The 20316-nt window shown below is 38.3% G+C and overlaps 1 protein-coding gene across 1 annotated transcript; it reads left to right on the top strand.

The window, feature by feature from the left end:
- The first annotated feature begins 929 nt into the window (after positions 1–929).
- On the top strand, positions 930–12682 carry LOC131985572 (gonadotropin-releasing hormone II receptor-like). The gene is made up of 4 exons (XM_059350754.1): positions 930–1082; positions 5900–6434; positions 9748–9949; positions 12223–12682. The coding sequence occupies exons 2-4, from the start codon at positions 5901–5903 to the stop codon at positions 12636–12638; spliced, it is 1152 nt and encodes a 383-aa protein (XP_059206737.1). The 5' UTR covers positions 930–1082; position 5900; the 3' UTR covers positions 12639–12682.
- Positions 12683–20316: the final 7634 nt, after the last annotated feature.

Genomic DNA, 20316 nt, shown 5'->3' with positions numbered 1-20316 from the left:
TATGGGCGATTATAATCTTTTTTTTTTTTATGTGAATATTTTTATTGGGTTTTGTAATACATACAGCACAAGAACATCCATGAACTCAAACACATCCAGAAACTCAAATGTATTGTGGGCACACCATAAAATCAATAAGAAATAATAATAATAAAAATAAACATGATTAGAATGTCCCAAACATATTAGCGTTAATGACAATAAGAAAAATAAACAGACATTCTGACACAAAGAAAAGCAATAATGGTAAAACTTCACAAATGATGCAAATCAGCTATACAAAACCGACAGTGGTGAACAGAGAAGTAAAAACAAAAAACAGTAAAATACATAAGTAAATAAATAAATTCACAGGGGGCGATTATAATCTTGAACAAAATGTTCTCTTTTTGGAATTTCCAGTGGTGTCTGATGGATGATGCCATGGATTATATAATGGAATATATAATGGATAATATATATATATATATATATATATATATATATATATATATATATATATATATATATATATATATATATATATATATATATATATATATATATATATATATATATATATATATATATATATATGTACGTTCTTTTACACTGAAAAGGCAAGTGATGAAAAGATAAGAGTCGGGCAAATGATCCTGTAATGATCATCAAATGAACGGCATTTCAGCTATTCTCTCCTCACCTCTGCATAAAGAGCCTATAATGTACTGGAAATTCCCCAGGATGTCTTTCTGTCACAAAGGTGGCTACCGCTGCACCACCCCACACGTCACCGGCATTAATTAACCAATCGGCATCCTCGCACCGGCTCCTCTTCAACCAGTACAGTCATTCACTGTAGAGGACGGTGTGCGAGTGTGCGCGTTCAGGTGGGTGATGGAGCGAGCAGATGGATGCAGTAAAAAAAAAACCTAGATTGATTTTTTTTTTAAACCACGGTGATGCGGATCAGATAGCTGACTGAGCGGGGTGGACCGCCGGAGGACAGGCAGCATGCAGGCAGCGTGATGCTTGGACACTTTGGACAGCTCTGTCTCCCTCTGAGCCCCAGCAGAGTACACTGATACGGCTCCTCTCTGCAGGTAAGATGCTGCTGCTTGTGTCTTTGTACTTCAAAGTAGTGAGGTGTGCTGATAGCGGTGGTTTAGTGTGTTTCAGTGTGAGCAGGTCGGTGGGGGTGTCAGTCTAATGCAGTAGGATCTGGATCTGGAGAAAAAGCAGGATGCACCCAGGGAGAACAGCTTTCTGAGGAGAACACAAGAGTTGTGTTTGCTTTTATTGGGTGAACTGGGACTGGAACTATCATGGATCACCTGTCCGTGTGAGCAGGTTTAACACCACGGGGTGATTCACTGAAGTGACTTCTTTGGTGCAACAGCACATAAAGAGGTGTCGGGGTCCCCCAGCAGAGGGAGCCGCCGCGCCGCCTTCCTGGATGTGGTTTGCCGATCATGCACCTTATACTCCTGCTGATCGAGCATATGTTACATTACTGCTGATTACATTAAAAAAAGCACTGACTTGTGGAGAGTTGAAACATAAATTGCCGTAGGAGTGCCCAGTCTGCATGAGCTTACAACACACTGTTAACATAACAAACCTAACAAACTGAAGCACCAGCACATTGAGAGTGAAAGAACGATATGGAAATGATATCCAACTGAGGCATATTATCATATTGAAGACTGGAAGGATAAAAGAGGAAAGCCTCTTCATTATTTGCTGGGTTACGCAAACTGCTTGGAAGATCTTACATCCACTATGCATAAAACATTTAGACATGAAATGAACCGTGACGCTGCCAGATGTTTTGTTCCAAGGAACCATCTGAGTAGACATCATTGGAAACTGTTCAGAAAAGGGCAGACACTTTCACAAAAATACCTGGCAGGTGATTGGATGAACCATCTGTCTGTCAAGTCAAGTCAATTTTATTTATATAGCCCAAAATCAAAAATCACAGATTTGCCTCAAAGGGTTTCACAGACTGTACATAGTATGACATCTTCTGTCCTTAGACCCTCATATAGGCCAGGCAAAAACTCCTCAAAAAACCCCTTTAACAGGGGAAAAAGAAGAAGAAACCTCAGGGAGAGACAGAGGAGGGATCCATCTCCCAGGACGGACAGTCGTGCAATAGATGTCATTGTACAGGGCAGATCAACAGAGTAGGATAGAGTAGATGGAGGTTGAAAGGGGGAGAGGAGGGAGGATAGAGAGGGAGGGTAGGTGGAGAGAGACAGGAAAAGCAGGAGTTCTGGGAAGGGCACAGCAGCAGGTGAAGCGCTACCATTGGCCAGCAGTGATGCAGTCAGTGAAGAGTGAAACAGGAGAGGAGCGTTCCCATCTGGGGCCGAACAAGATCCACGGCAGTGAGACCGGCAGGAGTGATGCAGAGCAGGACCACAGCTCCACACCCTGTGGAAGAGAGAGCAAAGAAAAGTGCGAGTTCTCTGTGAAAATACAAGCTTATGACATGTTATTATTGGGACATCAGAGAGAGAGAGAGAGAGAAAGAGGGCCCCGGTGTATCGTGTCCCCCGACACATTGGGCATAGCCCTAACTATAGGTTTTGTCAAAGAGGAAAGTTTTAAGTTTACTCTTAAATAAAAAGAGGGTGTCTGCCTCCCGTACTGAGACTGGGAGATGATTCCACAGGAGAGGAGCTTGATAACTGAAGGCTCTGGCTCCCAATCTACTTTTAAGGACTTTAGGAATCACGAGTAACCGAGCATTTTGGGAGCGTAGTGCTCTAGAAGGGTAATATGGCACTATGAGGTCCACGGTTATAATAGTTTTGTATTTTTCATTAGTTTTAGTTTTAATTTCGTTGTGAATTTTTGTTTTCAAATTCAGTTAGTTTTAGTTAGTTTTTAGAGTGAGTTTTCTAGTTTTAGTTTAGTTTTTATTTTTTGAAAATGCTTAGTTTTAGTTTAGTTTTTATTAGTTTTAGTGTTAGTTTTAGCGCCAGATTCAAAGAGGTCATAATACATTTTGCCTTTATTTCCTTTGGTTTATCCATCTCAGCCCCAATAAGGTTATTAACTCTTACAGTTCTGGGTGTTTTGAATTTTGGTTGGAGTGTAGACATCCCAGTCTCAGTAAACATATTCACCATGTGTTGCATGTTTAAATAGAAACACTGAATTATGAATGAAAAAAGTTGACAAAAACGAAAACTAAGGACATTTTCACTATAATTTCAGTTAGTTTTAGTTAGTTTTGTAACCTCACAATACAGTTAAAGTTAGTTAGTTACCGTTTTTTTTAAAACTCTAGTTTTTATTTTTATTTCAGTTAACGAAAATGTTTTTTCAATTCTAGTTTTCGTTATTTCGTTAGTTTTCGTTAACTATAATAACCTTGATGAGGTCTTTAAGATATGATGGTGCCTGACCATTTAGAGCTTTGTAAGTAAGAAGAAGGATTTTAAACTCAATTCTGGATTTTACAGGGAGCCAGTGCAGCGAAGCTAGAACATTCTCTTTACTTGGTTCTCGTCAATACACGAGCCGCAGCATTCTGGACTAACTGAAGAGTTTAAAGGGATTTATTGGAGCAGCCTGACAGTAAGGAGTTACAGTAATCTAACCTTGATGAAACAAAAGCATGAACTAATTTTTCTGCATCCTTTTGGGACAGGATGTGTCTAATTTTTGCAATATTACGTAGGTGAAATAATGCAGTCCTTGAAGTTTGTTTTATATGAGAGTTAAATGACAGAGCCTGATTAGAGATAACTCCAAGATTCCTCACGGTGGTATTGGAGGCTATAGGGTAATTAAGGCATGCATTAAGTTTGTCTAGCAGATCAATTTCACAGCCTCATAAAACTTTACAACCGTAAACTAGAAACGTAGATAAGAGGATATATGTCTTCCCTAGGTTTATTGACAATAAGCAGTTTACACAACCTAAGTGCTCGCCATCCAATTGCCAAAATTACTGAAATTTCCAAGAAATTTTTTAAAACCAAAAAACAGCGTGGATTGTTCTTTAATGTTCCTCAAGGTCTTGGTGGGTTTTTGACCTTTTGTAATCATTCTCGACTAATAAAAATGGCAAAAGATTTGGTTTAGGACCAAATGTGGGTAACAAATAGTAATTACTCAAAATTGCTGAAACATGAAGTAGCTGTAAAGGCGAGCAGCTTTGTTATTTTGTAAAAAATAAATAAATGAATAAAACAAACCCGCTCTAAAAGGATTAAAGAACTGCAGAACAGAGAGACAGTAGTTTTGAATAATATCCTTTCATACTGCGCAGATATCACCCAGTAAGTTTGTAGTTTTCATATAGTTTTTGTGTACATTTTTTTGGCACATACCATTTTCATCTTTTACATTAGTGTGGATTCTATACACTGTTTTATATAAGAGACCCCACAACCCTGTACTTAGCTACATAGTGTTGTGGGGGTTGTTGTCTCAGGTGACATGTATCACGTTCTGCTGGGTATCTGTTAGTCTCATGTGTGCTCCTTTGTGTGAGCCAGAATGCATTCCTCTGCCCTGTCAGTGGAGAAGAGAAAGGCAGGCTGTTATCTATAGGCTGGCCTCGCTGTCGTCTGGCCAACACCAGATACAGCCTTGAGGTGAGCGAGTGTTTGACCTTCGGGCCTTTCAGTCAGCAAGTGAACCGAATGTGATCCAAAGAATCTCTGTGTCAGTTACTTCACACTGAGGGCTCCATTGCTATTGTACACAGTGTAGACAAACAGTGGGCTAAAAATACATTAGTGTGGGTGGGCTGGGTTTGTATTTAATGGTGGCCGTATGGCAGGTTGGCTTTCACAACAGGCCAGGTGGGTGGGGTATTAAACTATCAGCCTGACCAGTGGGGCAACAAAGCCCCACTGGTCAACCAGTAATACTACTGGTTTGAGAGTACAAAATCATGAAACCACATTTTATTTCCATCCATTATTTTAACTGTTGCAGGCAATGTCTTTTAACCCTTTCTTGTTTTTTTGTTTTTGTTTCGTTTTCTGTATTTTAGTGCGCTACATATATGTTTCTTACTTCCTTGTTAGGCCTGTGTGTATGTTTCAACTGAGAGAGCTGCCCCTTGACCTATTTCTAATTGATTTTCAGGAAAGGTTCAGTAAGAGGGCACAATGTGGTCTCTTAACCCAAAGCCAAATAAGGGAACTTAACTTTAAATGTTCGTTGAGCACACTTCTGCAAAGGCACTGAAGTTTTCTAACAAATAATAGTTTTAACACTTCAGTTACAGCTAAGCTTTATGTGTTTATGTGTTCTGTATGCACACTGTTCATTGCACCTTATTTGTTTCATAGCACCAGCATTTTCATACTGCATATTCATATTTATTCTGCACTGGAATTCTACTCCTTAATACATATTCCTTCTTTAGACACTTTATTTTTATTTTTACATTACATTTTATTGTATTTTATTGTATTTTTATATTTTATTGCTTGAAGTATGCCTAGGTTGTTCTTTTTATTTAATTGTGTTGTTATTGTCTGTAATTTCCCAGCTTGGGATAAATAAAGTCTATCTATCTATCTATCTATCTATCTATCTATCTATCTATCTATCTATCTATCTATCTATCTATCTATCTATCTATCTATCTATCTATCTATCTATCTATCTATCTATCTATCTATCTATCTATCTATCTATCTATCTATCTATCTATCTATCTATCTATCTATCTAAGCTAAGCTAAGCTAAGCTATACCAAATATCCCTATCCTTCAGTACTTTTGAAGCTTTGTCCCAGTGAGAGTGCTTGCATGTTTTGTGTTTTACCAGAATAAGATCACTGGTTCATGCCATAATACTGATATAATAATGTCAATCAACATTTTTTTTTTTTGATCAACACTGTGCCTGTTTATGGCCTGATTGCTTTCTCTCTCTGGCACAGGATGGCAGGAAACCTGTCTCTGTGGGTTTCCACACATGCAGATCCAGATGATCCTGTCTTCTACCTGCTGAACTCGTCCGTTCCACCCTCGCCTCAACCCTGGGTGGCTCCATCCTTCACCGTGGCTGCCCGCTGCCGCGTAGCAGCCACCATGGTGCTGTTTGTCTTCGCGGCAGCCAGTAACCTGTCAGTCCTGATCAGTGTGCGCTGGGGGCGGGGCTATCGTCTTGCAGCACACCTCCGCCCGCTCATCACCAGCTTGGCATCAGCTGATCTTGTGATGACTTTTGTTGTCATGCCACTGGATGCCATTTGGAATATTACAGTGCAGTGGTATGGTGGGGATATCATGTGTAAGCTGCTGTGTTTCCTCAAGCTCTTTGCCATGCACTCAGCAGCATTCATACTGGTGGTGGTAAGTCTGGACCGATACCGGGCCATCCTTCATCCTCTGGATTCTCTCGATGCTGGCCTCAGGAACAGACGCATGTTGCTGGTGGCCTGGACTCTCAGCTTGCTGCTGGCATCACCACAGGTACCCTAGGTTCTAGGCTACACTAAATTCTTAATTTCATCTCGGGGTGCTGAGTCAAAGCTCATAAGGTTAACAGTTCCACTAACATGAGAGGAGCTTTTGTCACTTGATGATCATGTTTAAAGGTTTACATTTACATTTAGTCATTTAGCAGACTCTTTTATCCAAAGCGACTTACAGGAAGAGTAAAAACAAACAATCAAGGTATAGTGCGATAATAATTAGTGCATCAATAACTTTGAGGAGTAGAATTATCGTGTGGCGCTAGGAAGAAGATGCTCTCTGAAGAGCTGGATCTTCAGGAGTTTTTTTAAAAGGTAGAGAGGGACGCCCCTGCTCTGGTTGGAACTGGTAGTGTGTTCCACCAGCGGGGAACAAGAAATGCAAAGAGTCTGGATTGCCTTGGACCAACGGGGGGCAGAGCCAGGCGCCGTTCATTGGAAGAGCGCAACGGTCGTGAGGTAGCATAGTTAGACAACAGTTAGTTTGGTAAACTCATTAATACACTTCATTAAATTATGTGACCTTTGAAATGATGAGATGAGATTCAACTTTATTGTCATTGAACAGAGTAACAAGTACTAGGACAACGAAATGACAATCCACCCCTCAATACATATATATATATATAAACATACATACAATATGACAAAGGGGTGGACAGGACAGGAAGACAGGAATGGAAGAAATACAGCATAAGAAGAGGATACGGGGGCAACATAAGCACATACTCAATACACTTTATAACATGAAAAACTTTTGACTTGGAATAGATTTCAAAACTAATGCCGTGGAAAAGGATGTACTTATTATGCTCAAATATCATTATAAAACTAAAACAATTGATACAATGATACAATCGTTTATCGTGATAGTTTCTGGGAAAATATATCGTCCTAATAAACGTGTTATCGTGACAGGCCTAAGACCCCCATGTGAACAGTATAAAGAGGTTTTTATATGCCACAAACTCAGGGGCAAAGTGGCATGGGGACTAATACTACAATACTACAATGTCATTTAGCAGATGCTTTTATCCAAAGCTACGTACATACATTTAAGAGTTAATAGGACACAAGCAAAGATGAAGTCAAGAAACAACATTAGAGTAAATGTGATGGGTTAAGTGTTATTAGGTCGCACAAGCAGTCAGTGCGAACAGTTTGTGCCCTGTTGCTATTTGTAGGCAAGAAACAAGGCTTTGAATTTGATGCGGGTTGTGACCAGGAGCCAGTGCACAGAGACGAGCAGCTCTCCTGGGCTGGTTGAAGACCAGATGCACAGCCGCGTTCTGGATCATCTGCAGAGGTTTGGTGGTGCAGCAGCTGTTGTTTGCAGCAGCTCCTTACAGGACACTGATTGGTCGAACCACAGGTTGTGCAGACACAAACACAAGTAAATAAGTTTGTTTATTAAAAACAAACCTCACTTGTGTTTGTTGTGACTGCATGAAATTCATTCTTCATCACTTTACACTCTCTTCATCCTCAGCTGTGAGTGGACTTCACCCAGTGTGTCACCACATGGAAGCTTCCGGTACCTCTGGCAGGAGGCAGCAATAATCATGACCATATTAGTGTTCTTATTATGCTAGAGTCATATGTTAAAGGTACAGTTAGGTATAATATAAAAGTAGTCATAAATATGAAAGTTTCTCACAACTTAAATGAATATGCATTGAAATATATCCAATAACTCAATCAGTGAGATCTTGTTAGAAATTCGAACCAACAATGTGTTAGTCCGTCTCTCTCTGTTTGTCCCATTACATCCTACTGAAGACATAAATCTTTGATAACACTGCATAAAACATGTTTATAGCTTCTTTTTTTTCATAAAGGGTTCAGTAATTTCCTAAAACAGCTGGTCACTGTATTTTTTTTAACAAATGTCACTCAAACAGGAGGATGTAGTACATTTGTAAGGGCTTGTTTTTAGCGGCGAATTAATCCACATTTGGGGATTTATTTTAACTGTGGCAGCACTTCATGTGAGGTTAATTCAAAATAAACTAGCGAGTGACTACAGCTACTAATGCTGGGCTTACACCAAACAATTTTCCACAGTCCCAGACTAAAAACTGAAAGTCTTTAGTAAATCTAGGAGTTTTACTGGAGTCACGGCGATCCCGTTATCTCCATGGTTAAGTTTAAGGTAGTAATCTGCTCTGTTTCATATCAGTCTTTTCCTAGTCTTGGTTTGGATCATATCAAACGTGTTTGATATTATCTCAAGTCTCAGTGACGTAACACAATCACCAACCAATAGATGAGCGGGGGAAAGGTCCCCGGTTCCAGACCGGCCAGTAAAACCACTTCCACAGGAAAAAGGAACACCACAATAATGATAGTAAGCTCAGTCCTTAATAAAAATAGAGTGATGTCATATATTTAGATTTTTGTGGGCGCTGTTTCTTAGTAAAGAGAACAGTAAGGAGACCCAGTTCAAATTTATAAATAAATGTATACATAAATAAGTAATAAATAATTGATGAGTAATGTATGATTAACTAAATGAAAGTTGATAGAGCTGATAAATATAATTATTCAATTAAACAAATGATAATTAAATAGGACATAAATGTATATCATGAATTCATTTCAAAATTTTCCTTTCCTTTATTCTTCCTTATATCTATTTTTACTGTGAAATAGTCAACTTTTCATGTCAGAAAAACAGAAACCCTTTTTCAGCTTTGTGAGGGAGCATTTTGTGGCGTCTTCTCCTCTTTTTGTTGTTTTTTTTTTTCATCACAAACCACTGCACACACTAGAGCAGCTGGAGCCAAACGCTGCTTCTCCTCCATTTTGTAAGTTTTTACTAAGAGCATGATGGGAAAAAATGCTAAAAGAATCTAGTTGTAGTCTTGTAAATAGTGACCCTGCAAGATTCAGTCCGTCTAAAATCTCAGTGTGAGACTAAAAACTCTAAACTGAGCTGATAGTTTTCTGGGAGTCTTTTCCAAATATTTTCAAAGTCTTCTGATGTATAGGTAGCATAACAAGCATTTTATTCACACAAGTAGTTCAGCTCAGGTGTAAGCAGTGCTGTAAATTCATACGCTCACGAGAAAAAAAAGAAAAAAACAACCTTTATAGCCCGTTACATGTGGTTTTCTCATGGTATAATTGGTACACTATGAGGAGTCAAAGAAGCTCCTGCATTGTGTACATCTTTGTGTATTTTTTTTTTTTAATATCAACTAGATCAACTATAGAAGACAAAGTTTGTTTAATAAAAACAAACTACACTGTGTTTTTTTGTGACTGCATGAAATTCATTCTTCATCACTTTACACTCTCTTCACCCTCAGCTGTTCATCTTTCGGGCCATTAAGGCTGAAGGAGTGGACTTCACTCAGTGTGTCACCCATGGAAGCTTCCGGTACCTCTGGCAGGAAACGGCATACAACATGTTTCACTTTGTGACGCTGTATGTCGTCCCCCTGCTAGTCATGATTTTCTGCTACACCCGCATCCTCACCAAGATCAATGGGCAAATGCACAAGAGCAAAGGTGTGTGACTCTCTAACTGGGAAAGTACCCACGAGCGTTTTTTTCAGCCATGTGACAAAGTTGTTTTTATGCCCTTTATTTTATGCCCATTATTTCCAAAATAAGTCGTTTTCATTTTTTTGAAAATTATTTTTGTTACCAACCTGGTCTCACAGAAATCCGTGAAATAGCCACGGATTTCGCTTAACTCAAAATCCGTGGAATAGCCACGGAATCGCTCAAATTTCCGTGAAACTGACACGGATTTCGCTACAATACAAGTTAAAGACAGTCATATCCCGTGGCCATCCCATTGATATTTTTTCCTATTGGTTTGTTCCAAGTCACGTGACTTTCAAGGTCCCGGCGGTCAGAACAAAAAACATGGCGGACAGTTCTCTCATTTTTAGTGAAAAAATTAATATTTTGACTTTGTTTCTGCATAAAAATGGATTTTGATCACATTTCTAGCGAGAAATATATGTTTTATTTTCTAAATATTCACTCAGTGAATGTACATAATCACTTTGTATGTTGGAATAGCCACGGGATATGACTGTCATTAACTTGCATTGTAGCGAAATCTGTGTCAGTTTCACGGAAATTTGAGTGATTCCGTGGCTATTCCACGGATTTTGAGTTAAGCGAAATCCGTGGCTATTTCACGGATTTCTGTGAGATCATGTTGTTTGTTACACTCTGGAAAAGATGCATGTTGTCAATGTTTTCATCCCCTGGTGAAGTATCTTGAGGGCCTTGCATTTTGTAAATAGCAATAATGGTAATAATACCAGGCGACAGTTCGTTTTAAAATAAAAAAAACAACAACATATTTTTTCTCCAACCTGTAGTGCTATTTATCAATCTTGATAGTTTTGGTGTAAGTTGCCAATTATTAATGTCTGCCTTCTCTCAAATACAATGAAGGAAGATGGATCTTGGTGTCTTTGGTGAACAAAAAAAACACAAAACTAAAAAGCAATGATCCTTAACAGAAGTCATGAACCGGTTACTCAAGATAATCCACAAAGCAACCTCCTTTAGGATTTTTTTTGTATAGTATAAACACAAGAAGCAATAACAAAGATTGTCAGCAATACATTCCTCCCAGCAGTGGCGGTTCTACACAGGGGCCTCCAGGGGCCACTGCCCCTGTGAAGAAGCCCTTGGCCCCTGCTTTGGCCCCTGTGTCAAATTAATAATAAAATGATCAATTTATAACGATGAACGACGGAACAATTCTTACCTATTTTTTGTTCAAACAATAGCTCATTGTACACAAAATGAACCCAGGATGTGTATATTGCATAATAGTTTAATTGTGCAATAAAAACTGTACTGCACTTTCAAAATAAAAAAAAAAGTAATTGTGCACAAAAATGGGAAATGTCATTGTTGTACAAAAATAATTGTTATTGTTGGTAAGTCTCATTGTTTCAATCAGTGTATTTGTATCTTCCAGATACACTTAAATTACATTTTTTAAATAAGCTAAAATAATGGTTTTGAATGCTTAAATATCATCTTTGCCGTTTTTTAATGTGCCTCTCTGTTTAACCCATAAGAACCCACGGTGACACCCATGTAACAAACACTTTAAATATTCTAGAACAGGGTCTCAAACTCAACTTACCTGGGGGCCGCTATAGGCAGTATCAAAAGGACCAAAATTACAACAAAAAAAAGACACAAAATGACAGAAACTAAATGACTTAAAAAAGACACACAAAATGACTTAAAAAAGACACAAAATGACCAAAAAAGACACAAAATTGCTAAAAAAAAAAAAGACAAAATGACAGAAAAAAATCTAAATTACTTAAAAAAAGACACAAAATTACTAAAAAAAGACACAAAATGACAGAAAAAAACTAAATTAGTTAAAAAAGACACAAAATTACAAAAAAAAAGACAAAATGACAGAAAAAATCTAAATTACTTTAAAAAAGACACAAAATTACTAAAAAAAGACACAAAATGACAGAAAAAAAACAAAATTACGTAAAAAAGACACACAAAAAAGACAAAATTACTAAAAAAGACTAAGACAAAATTACTAATCATAATATAACCATAAAATTACTAACTGTGATATATCCCCCATAACTTTCCTTTATGGATAACTGGGTGTGGGTTCTTATGGGTTAAACACTGGCCCCTGCTTGGCCCCCACAGTAAAACTGGTCTAGAACCGCCACTGCCTCCCAGCCCCATAAAAACACCATCACCATCTCTGTTTAAGTGCTGATCAACTATTTTCTTCCATTAATGAAATGTATGTTGTGCTTGTGCAGATGGGGAGCATTGCCTGAGACGCAGTGGCACAGACATGATACCCAGAGCCCGGATTAAGACCCTGAAGATGACCATTGTCATCGTTAGCTCCTTTGTCATCTGTTGGACCCCCTACTACATCCTGGGGATCTGGTACTGGTTTCAACCAGCCATCATCAAGCGCACACCCGAGTATGTGCACCACATACTCTTTGTCTTTGGCAACCTGAACACATGCTGTGACCCGGTGATCTATAGCTTCTACACGCCATCGTTCCGGGCCGATCTCGCTGACGTGATGTCGTGCTGGCGGCGCCGCCAAATCAACAATGCCTCACCTCGCTCTGTGGACCGTCTGTCTGCTGTACGTGCTGGAGCTGCTGTGGAGATGGAGTCTGATCTGAGCTCAAACCAGCACAGTGGAAACCCTGGTTAGACAGCTGATGTGACCAACCTGGTCTCACAGAAATCCGTGAAATAGCCACGGATTTCGCTTAACTCAAAATCCGTGGAATAGCCACGGAATCACTCAAATTTTCGTGAAACTGACACGGATTTCGCTACAATGCAAGTTAATGACATATTTTTCTGGCAAGATCTTCACCACAAAGTGATTATGTACATTCACTGAGTGAAGATTTAGAAAATAAAACATATATTTCTCGCTAGAAATGTGATCAAAATCCATTTTTATGCAGAAACTAAGTCAAAATATTGATTTTTCACTAAAAATGAGAGAACTGTCCGCCATGTTTTTTGTTCTGACCGCTGGGACCTTGAAAGTCACGTGACTTGGAACAAACCAATAGCCACGGGATATGACTGTCATTAACTTGCATTGTAGCAAAATCCGTGTCAGTTTCACGGAAATTTGAGCGATTCCGTGGCTATTCCACGGATTTTGAGTTAAGCGAAATCCGTGGCTATTTCACGGATTTCTGTGAGACCAGGTTGGATGTGACTCTGCCTTGTTACTAATGCACATTCTTACTGCAGCTGCCTGATGCTAATCAGTAAGCACACTACTGGAAGGTTAGCTGCTCTACAACAACTATTTGAGCTGCACAACTGTGAAATAGCCTGTTATCTTTCTATATGCTGTATATGGTCAAGATATGTTCAAGTCGAAGAGAATCAACATCACTATTCTCTAAGTGTTAATCTCATATATACTCAATGGAAGTCAGCAGTATTGTGTGTTACAATAGCGTTCTGAATATTTGGCAGCATTTAGAAGTGTTGATACATTGTAGTGTGCTATGGATTCATATCAGTATATAGCAGTGTATGCAGTATATGCAGTGACCAGATTATTTGTGATTTTTATTAAAAGCATGGTTTTAGCATGCAGTAGCATCAGTTGCAGCTTTGATGAGCAGCCTGAAAGATCAATCACGATATTTGGTTTTACAGAATATTTTTAACTTGCATGATATGGCTCTGTTTGAACCAGGAAGTGAAGTAAGCCGTCTGACAGAGAAGGCTTTACACTTTGTTCTCTATCGTCTTGAGACTACCTCTCCACTCCGTTACATATTTCATATTTGCGGGGAACAACCCCCCTGCTTGTCAGGGTATGTGGTAATTTCTGGCTATTCTTCATGTTATATTGGTTGCTTCTTAATCTTAGAGTTGTTTATGTTTGTTTGTTTGGCCTTGGCCCTCCAGGACTCCAGTATATTCATCAGAGGTTGTAAATAAACTAGATAGTTTGCACTGGTCTCTGTGGCTACTGGGGACTTTCGGAAGATTGGGGGCTTGTTTCATGTTGTGTCTCGTTCACCCCTAGACAGGGATTAGCATCTACATGTGCAATATTAGCTGTGTTTCCTTTGGGGGGAAGAGTGGCCACCGGGAAAGTCTCAGGCCACGCTCTCTCAAATGTCCGCTCACTCTGTGTGTCTCCATTACAAAAATGCCCCCAGAGGGATTTAGAGACTCAGGAGGTGACATATGGTTTTCGATCGTCGCGAGGATTGAACATGGGAGACGCAACTGTGGCCGCCGTGGCTAACTGTGCACAACGTCAGTAGCTGATCATAAAGAAAGCAGCATGGCTAATTATGCACAGCGTCTCCGCTGATCATGAACATAGTGATTGTGAATTAACTGGCATGGCTAACTGTGCACAGAGTGTCTGGTGCTTGTTGTAAACAAACAGAGATCGCTAAGTGAACATCTCCTGCAGCAGCACATACACACTGTACTGCTACAGAGCTAACTGTTAGCATATCAGCAATTTGCAGAGTGGACGCTAAGGGGTTAACATCCCATCTGGCTCTGCAGCTGGGAGAGACTGCTGCAGGAGGACTGTAAGAACGAGTCTCCAATAACACCAGAAAAAGTCGCTGGATTTGTCACCAGTGGCTTTCTTGAAAAATAGTCGCTAAGGGGGTCTGAAAAGTTGCAAAATATAGCAACAAAGTCGCTAAGTTGGCAACACTGCTTTTCCAGCTTTAACAAATGGCGCATGTGGTTGTGGCGTCGAGTACTACGTCACATCCTGCTTAGCGTTCTAACCAATCAGCAACCAGGCTTTTTTCCGGGGAGAAAAACAGCCCTGCTCTTCGACAACGGCCGTTCCGGGCAGCTCGTATTCAAATTAGGGGCGTTTCGGTGAGTGAGACCTGCTTGATTCCGGGTACTGCGCTGTAGTGGAAACACCCTTAATGGCACATAAAACAAAAGCCCTTTTCCACCACAAAACAGGACCTGTGACCTGGACCCATTAGAACCCTGGAAGTCTGTCTTGTTTTCCACTATGAACTATGTTCTGGGTATGTACTTCGCAGAAAATGTAGCACTGTGGCAAATGTGATGTCATTCGTTACTTGGTAGGAGAATGTTCAATGAAAAGTAAGAGCTGGACTCTCTCTCTTTCCACACCTTCCTCAAAAAAACATCCTGTTGTTTAATTCTATCTGGAATTAGAAGACAAGGACGTGGCGGTGTAGAGGGAGAGAGGAGAGGAATTCTTGGTAACGCTTTATAATAAGGTCCTTAATAACCATTAATTAACAAGTAATAAGGCATTGTTCTCGCTTTAGATCCGGTAGTTGCAAAAAGCATAGTTAACTTATAGTTAACTTATAATAGATGAGCAATAAAGTATATTTTAATATCAATAAGCAAACAAAATAAGATTAATAAAGGCATGGCAAAGACATAATGGGTGGGTCATGGGTGTTTGTAATGCCATTATTAACACTTATATAAGCTTATAAACACACAATAATGTTAATAAGCATCTTGTAAGGACTTACAAGGGCCTAATTACTTGTTAATTAATGGTTATTACAAGGACCTTAATATAAAGCGTTACCGAATTATTTTTCTTTAAGGTAAGATATTCAGCTTACAAAAACCTGCTGAGTGGACAGGTTTCCCAGCTTTGCACAGAGCACAACATCTGCCAGTGAGGTGGAGGATAGAGAGAAAGGTACACTTCACATCTCAAGACCAGGAGGGACACCGCTAACACAACAGGGACCATCAGAGACATCTCAGTTGGACACGCTAGGGAGCCCTGACAGGCGGAGTGGAGTGATGTTTGACGTCATTTTGACGATTTACTTAGTAATTCTAATATGTGTGTATGTCAAATTATCTCTTTTTAGTACAACCACACTGATTAAATGAGAACAGTTGAGATTTATGATGGAATATACTGTATATACAGTATGTATGTATGTCTTTGTAATGTTTCAACTTATCTAAGCAGGAATTTATAAAAGCATCATAACCAATAAATGGCACCTGTAACTATTTAGTGAACTATTTTACAACTTCTTTTCAGTGAAGTAAAATCAAACCCAACCAAACTTGGGTGGGTTATGCTACATGGATGGCCATAGCAACACATGAGGAGTAAAGTCTGCAATAGGCAGAAATGTGCATACACATTCTTTTGGTTAGATTAATGAAGCTGCACATACACCTGATTCTGTTTTATTAATCTGGATCTGGGTGAACGTGCACAAGCCTAATTTCCACAGTTCACCATAAATGGATATAGAAACGTTAAAATCTCATTATAATAAAAGTCATTATAATTAAATGTCAGAAGAATGAACAATGATTCATTCATAGCACTCATGTTGAAACTGACTTCACCAAGTGCTTCACAATTCAGGATCAGATGAAACGATCAGTAACAGAGATGATGGCTCAAAAGGGAAAAGAATCATAAATCATAAAAGTTAAAGTTTAACAGTTCAATCTCTCAGCTGATATTTGAAGTTCACCTCCATATCACCAGCAGCTACTTCAGACGCCTGGTGTGAAGAATGTGTGAGGTGTGCACGTTCTCCTGTATTACCAACAGTTCCTGTGGAGGAAAAGGTGTATGCATGGTTTTTATGCACGTGGACGTGGCCCAGGTGTTGTAGTAAACTAAAAATGCATCAAAATCAATTTTTTTCTTAATCTTTGACATATCCAAGGCTGTGATAAAAACCAATGCCCCAGCCAAAAATTATTTATCATATGGAAAATAACTCAATTTGTGTTTTTTATTTCAAAAACAGTCAGAAAATGCAATCAAATGGGCATTTAAAGGGTTAAAGTCCTCAAAATCTTTAAATGTTTGGTAGTTTTGAGCATGCAGAAAAGAGTTGAAAAAAATATGAATCTGTAAAGTTTTTATCACATTATTTTGGAGGTGGACATTTTCAGCCCGAAGGGTCTGAAAGGGTGGTAAATTTGTACAGTAGTGTATTATAGACCCATTAGGAAAATAGAAATTTGAATTTCAAAATATATCAAGGAAAAAGTCCTTCTTCCAAAAATCATGTCACTTGCAGTATCACAGCCGAAATGATTGCAAAAACACAGCACGCCCTGCTTGAGACATGGATACACCTCAACTGGTCGACAGAAATGATGTGCGGATTGATACTGAAATATCGATACCAGATCTGTATGCTCTAAAATCGATTCTTTGATAAAAATATCGATACTTTTGATACTTCAGTCATTTGTGGTAATGTATATCATTAACAGGAATACGGTGGAAAGTAACTAAACTATTCAGATCTTGTCTAAATCAGCTATTCTCAACCTTGGGGTCGGGACCCCAATTGGGGTCGCAAGATGAATTCTGGGGGTCGCCAAATCATTTTGGAAGTCAGCTCTGTCTGCACTGTGTTAAAGTGTTCATGTGTTGATGTGTTTTAGTCTTTTTGGTCACTTAATGTCTTTTTTTTGGGGTCATTTTATGTGTTTTTTTTTTGTCATTTTGTGTCTTTTTTGTGTCTTTTTTTGATCATTTTGTGGTCAATTTGTGACTTTTTTGGTCATTTTGTTTCTTTTTTGGTCATTTTGTGGTCAATTTGTGTCTTTTTTGGTCATTTTCTGTCATTTTCTGATCATTTTGTGGTCCATTTATGACTTTTTTGGTCATTTTGTTTCTTTTTTGGTCATTTTGTGTCTTTTTTTAGTCATTTTGTGTCTTTTTTTAGTCATTTTGTTGCTTTTTTGGTCGTTTTGTGTCTTTTTTGGTCGTTTTGTGTCTCTTTTGATCATTTTGTGGTCAATTTGTGTCTTTTTTGGTCATTTTCTTTCCTTTTTTAGGTCATTTTGTTTCTTTTTTGGGTGATCTGAACTGTGCATGTCAGATTCTGTTCAGTGAGCGGGGGTCGCGGACAACATGCATGTTAAATTGGGGGTTGCGACTCAAAAAGGTTGAGAACTACTGGTCTAAATGACACGCTGCTGGTAGGAACTACTTTTTCTTCCGCCTGGGTACGAGCCTAATACGTAAGCGCAGTGGCACGCTGCTGCTCACTCGCCTCTCACTCAGTGTGTGTGTGTGTGTGTGTGTAATTCAGTGGCGGAGCGGAAAAGAAGCTATATTGTGAGTGAGGCAGCTACCTCAGTATAATTCTGAGTTTAAAAAAATATCTAAATAAGTGACTCTGATATCTTGTATTCTTAAGCCATTTGAAATACACTTCTTTTTTAGATTTAACAGGCACATTAGGTGTATTTGCACAAAGTATCGGTATCGGATCGATATCGCCGATACCACCCTGAATTTTACTCAGTATCGAATCGGAAAGGAAATCGGTGGTATCGAACATCACTAGTCGACAGTCTATCGCTTACTGAGCTAATCTATTGAATGACAACACAAATACAACAGAAAAAGAAACATTCATTGAGCAAAAAGACTTTATTTGGTTTTAGGCATGTTGGAATGTGATGAGAGGAGGAGAAAAAGCAAGACAGAGCCGTCTACAGGCTGCAGAGACCAAGCTGAGCTACACAGCTCCTGAATATTTCTTTCTTTAAACAATCACACTTTGAGAATAATCTAAATAGGTTAAAAAAAATATGAAGTGATGTCATCCATCCAGATGCAGTTTTCATCACAAACAATGTGACAGCAGTTGTCAACTAGGTTGACAATAAATCTGCCACTAAGTACTGCTGTTGTCTTGTTATTATTAAAGACTTACAATAATAAATAAATAAATAACATTAAAATGTCAGTCCAAACAAATCACAAAAAACACATCTCCCCCATAGCCCTGGTAGGATCTTACTATTCAGCAAGAGTAGGAAGTACAATTGTTGAATTTGTCAAAGTGAGCCTATGTAACTTTATCTGAACACAACTGAGAATATGAGATCAAATATAACAAAGGCACAAGCGGAGATGAGTCAGTGAACTGACTACACTGTAAAAAAAATCTGTTTAATTTACGATAAAATACCGGCAACTGTGGTAGCCAGAACTTGACTGTAACAATGATAGTTAGTGGGTTTTCTAGTGTAAATTTTAATTGAAATAATAAATCAAAAACTGAAATTTTGACTGAGTAGTTGCTTTATTTTTAGGGTCATTGTGTCCTTGTAAAATAATGCTATTCCTCCTTTAATTTTTACATAAAATTGTGTGTTTTTTACAGTTTAAAAGTGTTGTCCAATTCCTTGATTTACGGTAATTAAAATCGTCTAATACGGTGATATTCAATTTTTAATATTACGTCCTATTTCTGATGTTTAATTTTAATTTTACATAAAATTGTGTGTTTTTTTTTTTACAGTTTAAAAGTTTTGTACAATTCCTTGACTTGCGGTAATTAAAATCGTCTAATACGGTGATATTCAATTTTCAATTTTACGTCCTATTTCTGATGTTTAATTTTAATTTTACATAAAATTGTGTGTTTTTCACAGTTTAAAAGTTTTGTCCAATTCCTTGATTTACGGCAATTAAAATAGTCTAATACGGTGATATTCAATTTTTTATTTTACGTCCTATTTCCGATGTAATTTGACTGTGTTTTACTGTAATTTCTACAAACATTTTTTTTTTACAGTGTACATTATAATCTTTAATGAACTAAGCAAAGATGCATTTCATTCCTTATGAATCCACTTCTTCTTTTAAAACTTATATAGTCTTGTGTTCACTCCACCACCGTACCAGGTGATGACAGAAAATAAACAATGAGGGTTTTTTGTCATTTGGGTGGACTGACACCATATCTGTGTGAATAAACTGCAGGAACATAAATGTAGTGTCTCAGCTTGGTCTCTGTGTCCAGCTGCAGCCAGTCTCCAGTCTGTCCCTCACCTCCAAACCTTAGAGGACAGGACCTCAGTATTAACAGGTTAAAGCTTTAGGGTTTCACTTGTGGTCACAATACACCAGTATAAAGCTCAGAGAACAGAGAAGCATTTATAATCATTAAAGCATTGTTTCTCACTTTCTACTTTGCTACATTTTTTTTCTTTTTTCTTCTAGACGCTCAGAGCAGAGTGTCTCCACCTGCTCAAAGACCATCACAAAGTATTCCTAACAATCATTTTCGAATCATTCTTACACATGTAAAAAAAACCAAACATTTGAAATGATCATAATTAATATTATCAGATCTAATAATATAAACAATAATTAACTTTTAAAAAAAGCAAACTTTTGCTTTGGCCACTTTCCCTGTACACATCAGGAAGAAGAAAAGACTCAAATGAAAAGAAATATGAATCATTCCGAACAGAAGCAACAAATGTTTTTCCATTTGAAACAGCTAGTTTAAAACACTACACACTTCACACTACAGAAATCACATCATTTATAGACTTTTTGGTTTAACAGCTTTCAGTAG

The sequence above is a fragment of the Centropristis striata genome, chromosome 14 (assembly GCF_030273125.1).
Source record: "Centropristis striata isolate RG_2023a ecotype Rhode Island chromosome 14, C.striata_1.0, whole genome shotgun sequence".
NCBI lineage: Eukaryota > Metazoa > Chordata > Actinopteri > Perciformes > Serranidae > Centropristis > Centropristis striata.
This window is presented reverse-complemented; position numbering and strand designations above follow the sequence as displayed.

Bases quoted from the DNA above. Each gene is read 5' to 3' on its own strand.
- LOC131985572 (XM_059350754.1), top strand. From the start codon at position 5,901: ATGGCAGGAAACCTGTCTCTGTGGGTTTCCACACATGCAGATCCAGAT. The intron at 6,435-9,747 runs GTACCCTAGGTT...CTTCACCCTCAG, and splicing joins TGCTGCTGGCATCACCACAG to CTGTTCATCTTTCGGGCCAT. The intron at 9,950-12,222 runs GTGTGTGACTCT...GTGCTTGTGCAG, and splicing joins GCAAATGCACAAGAGCAAAG to ATGGGGAGCATTGCCTGAGA.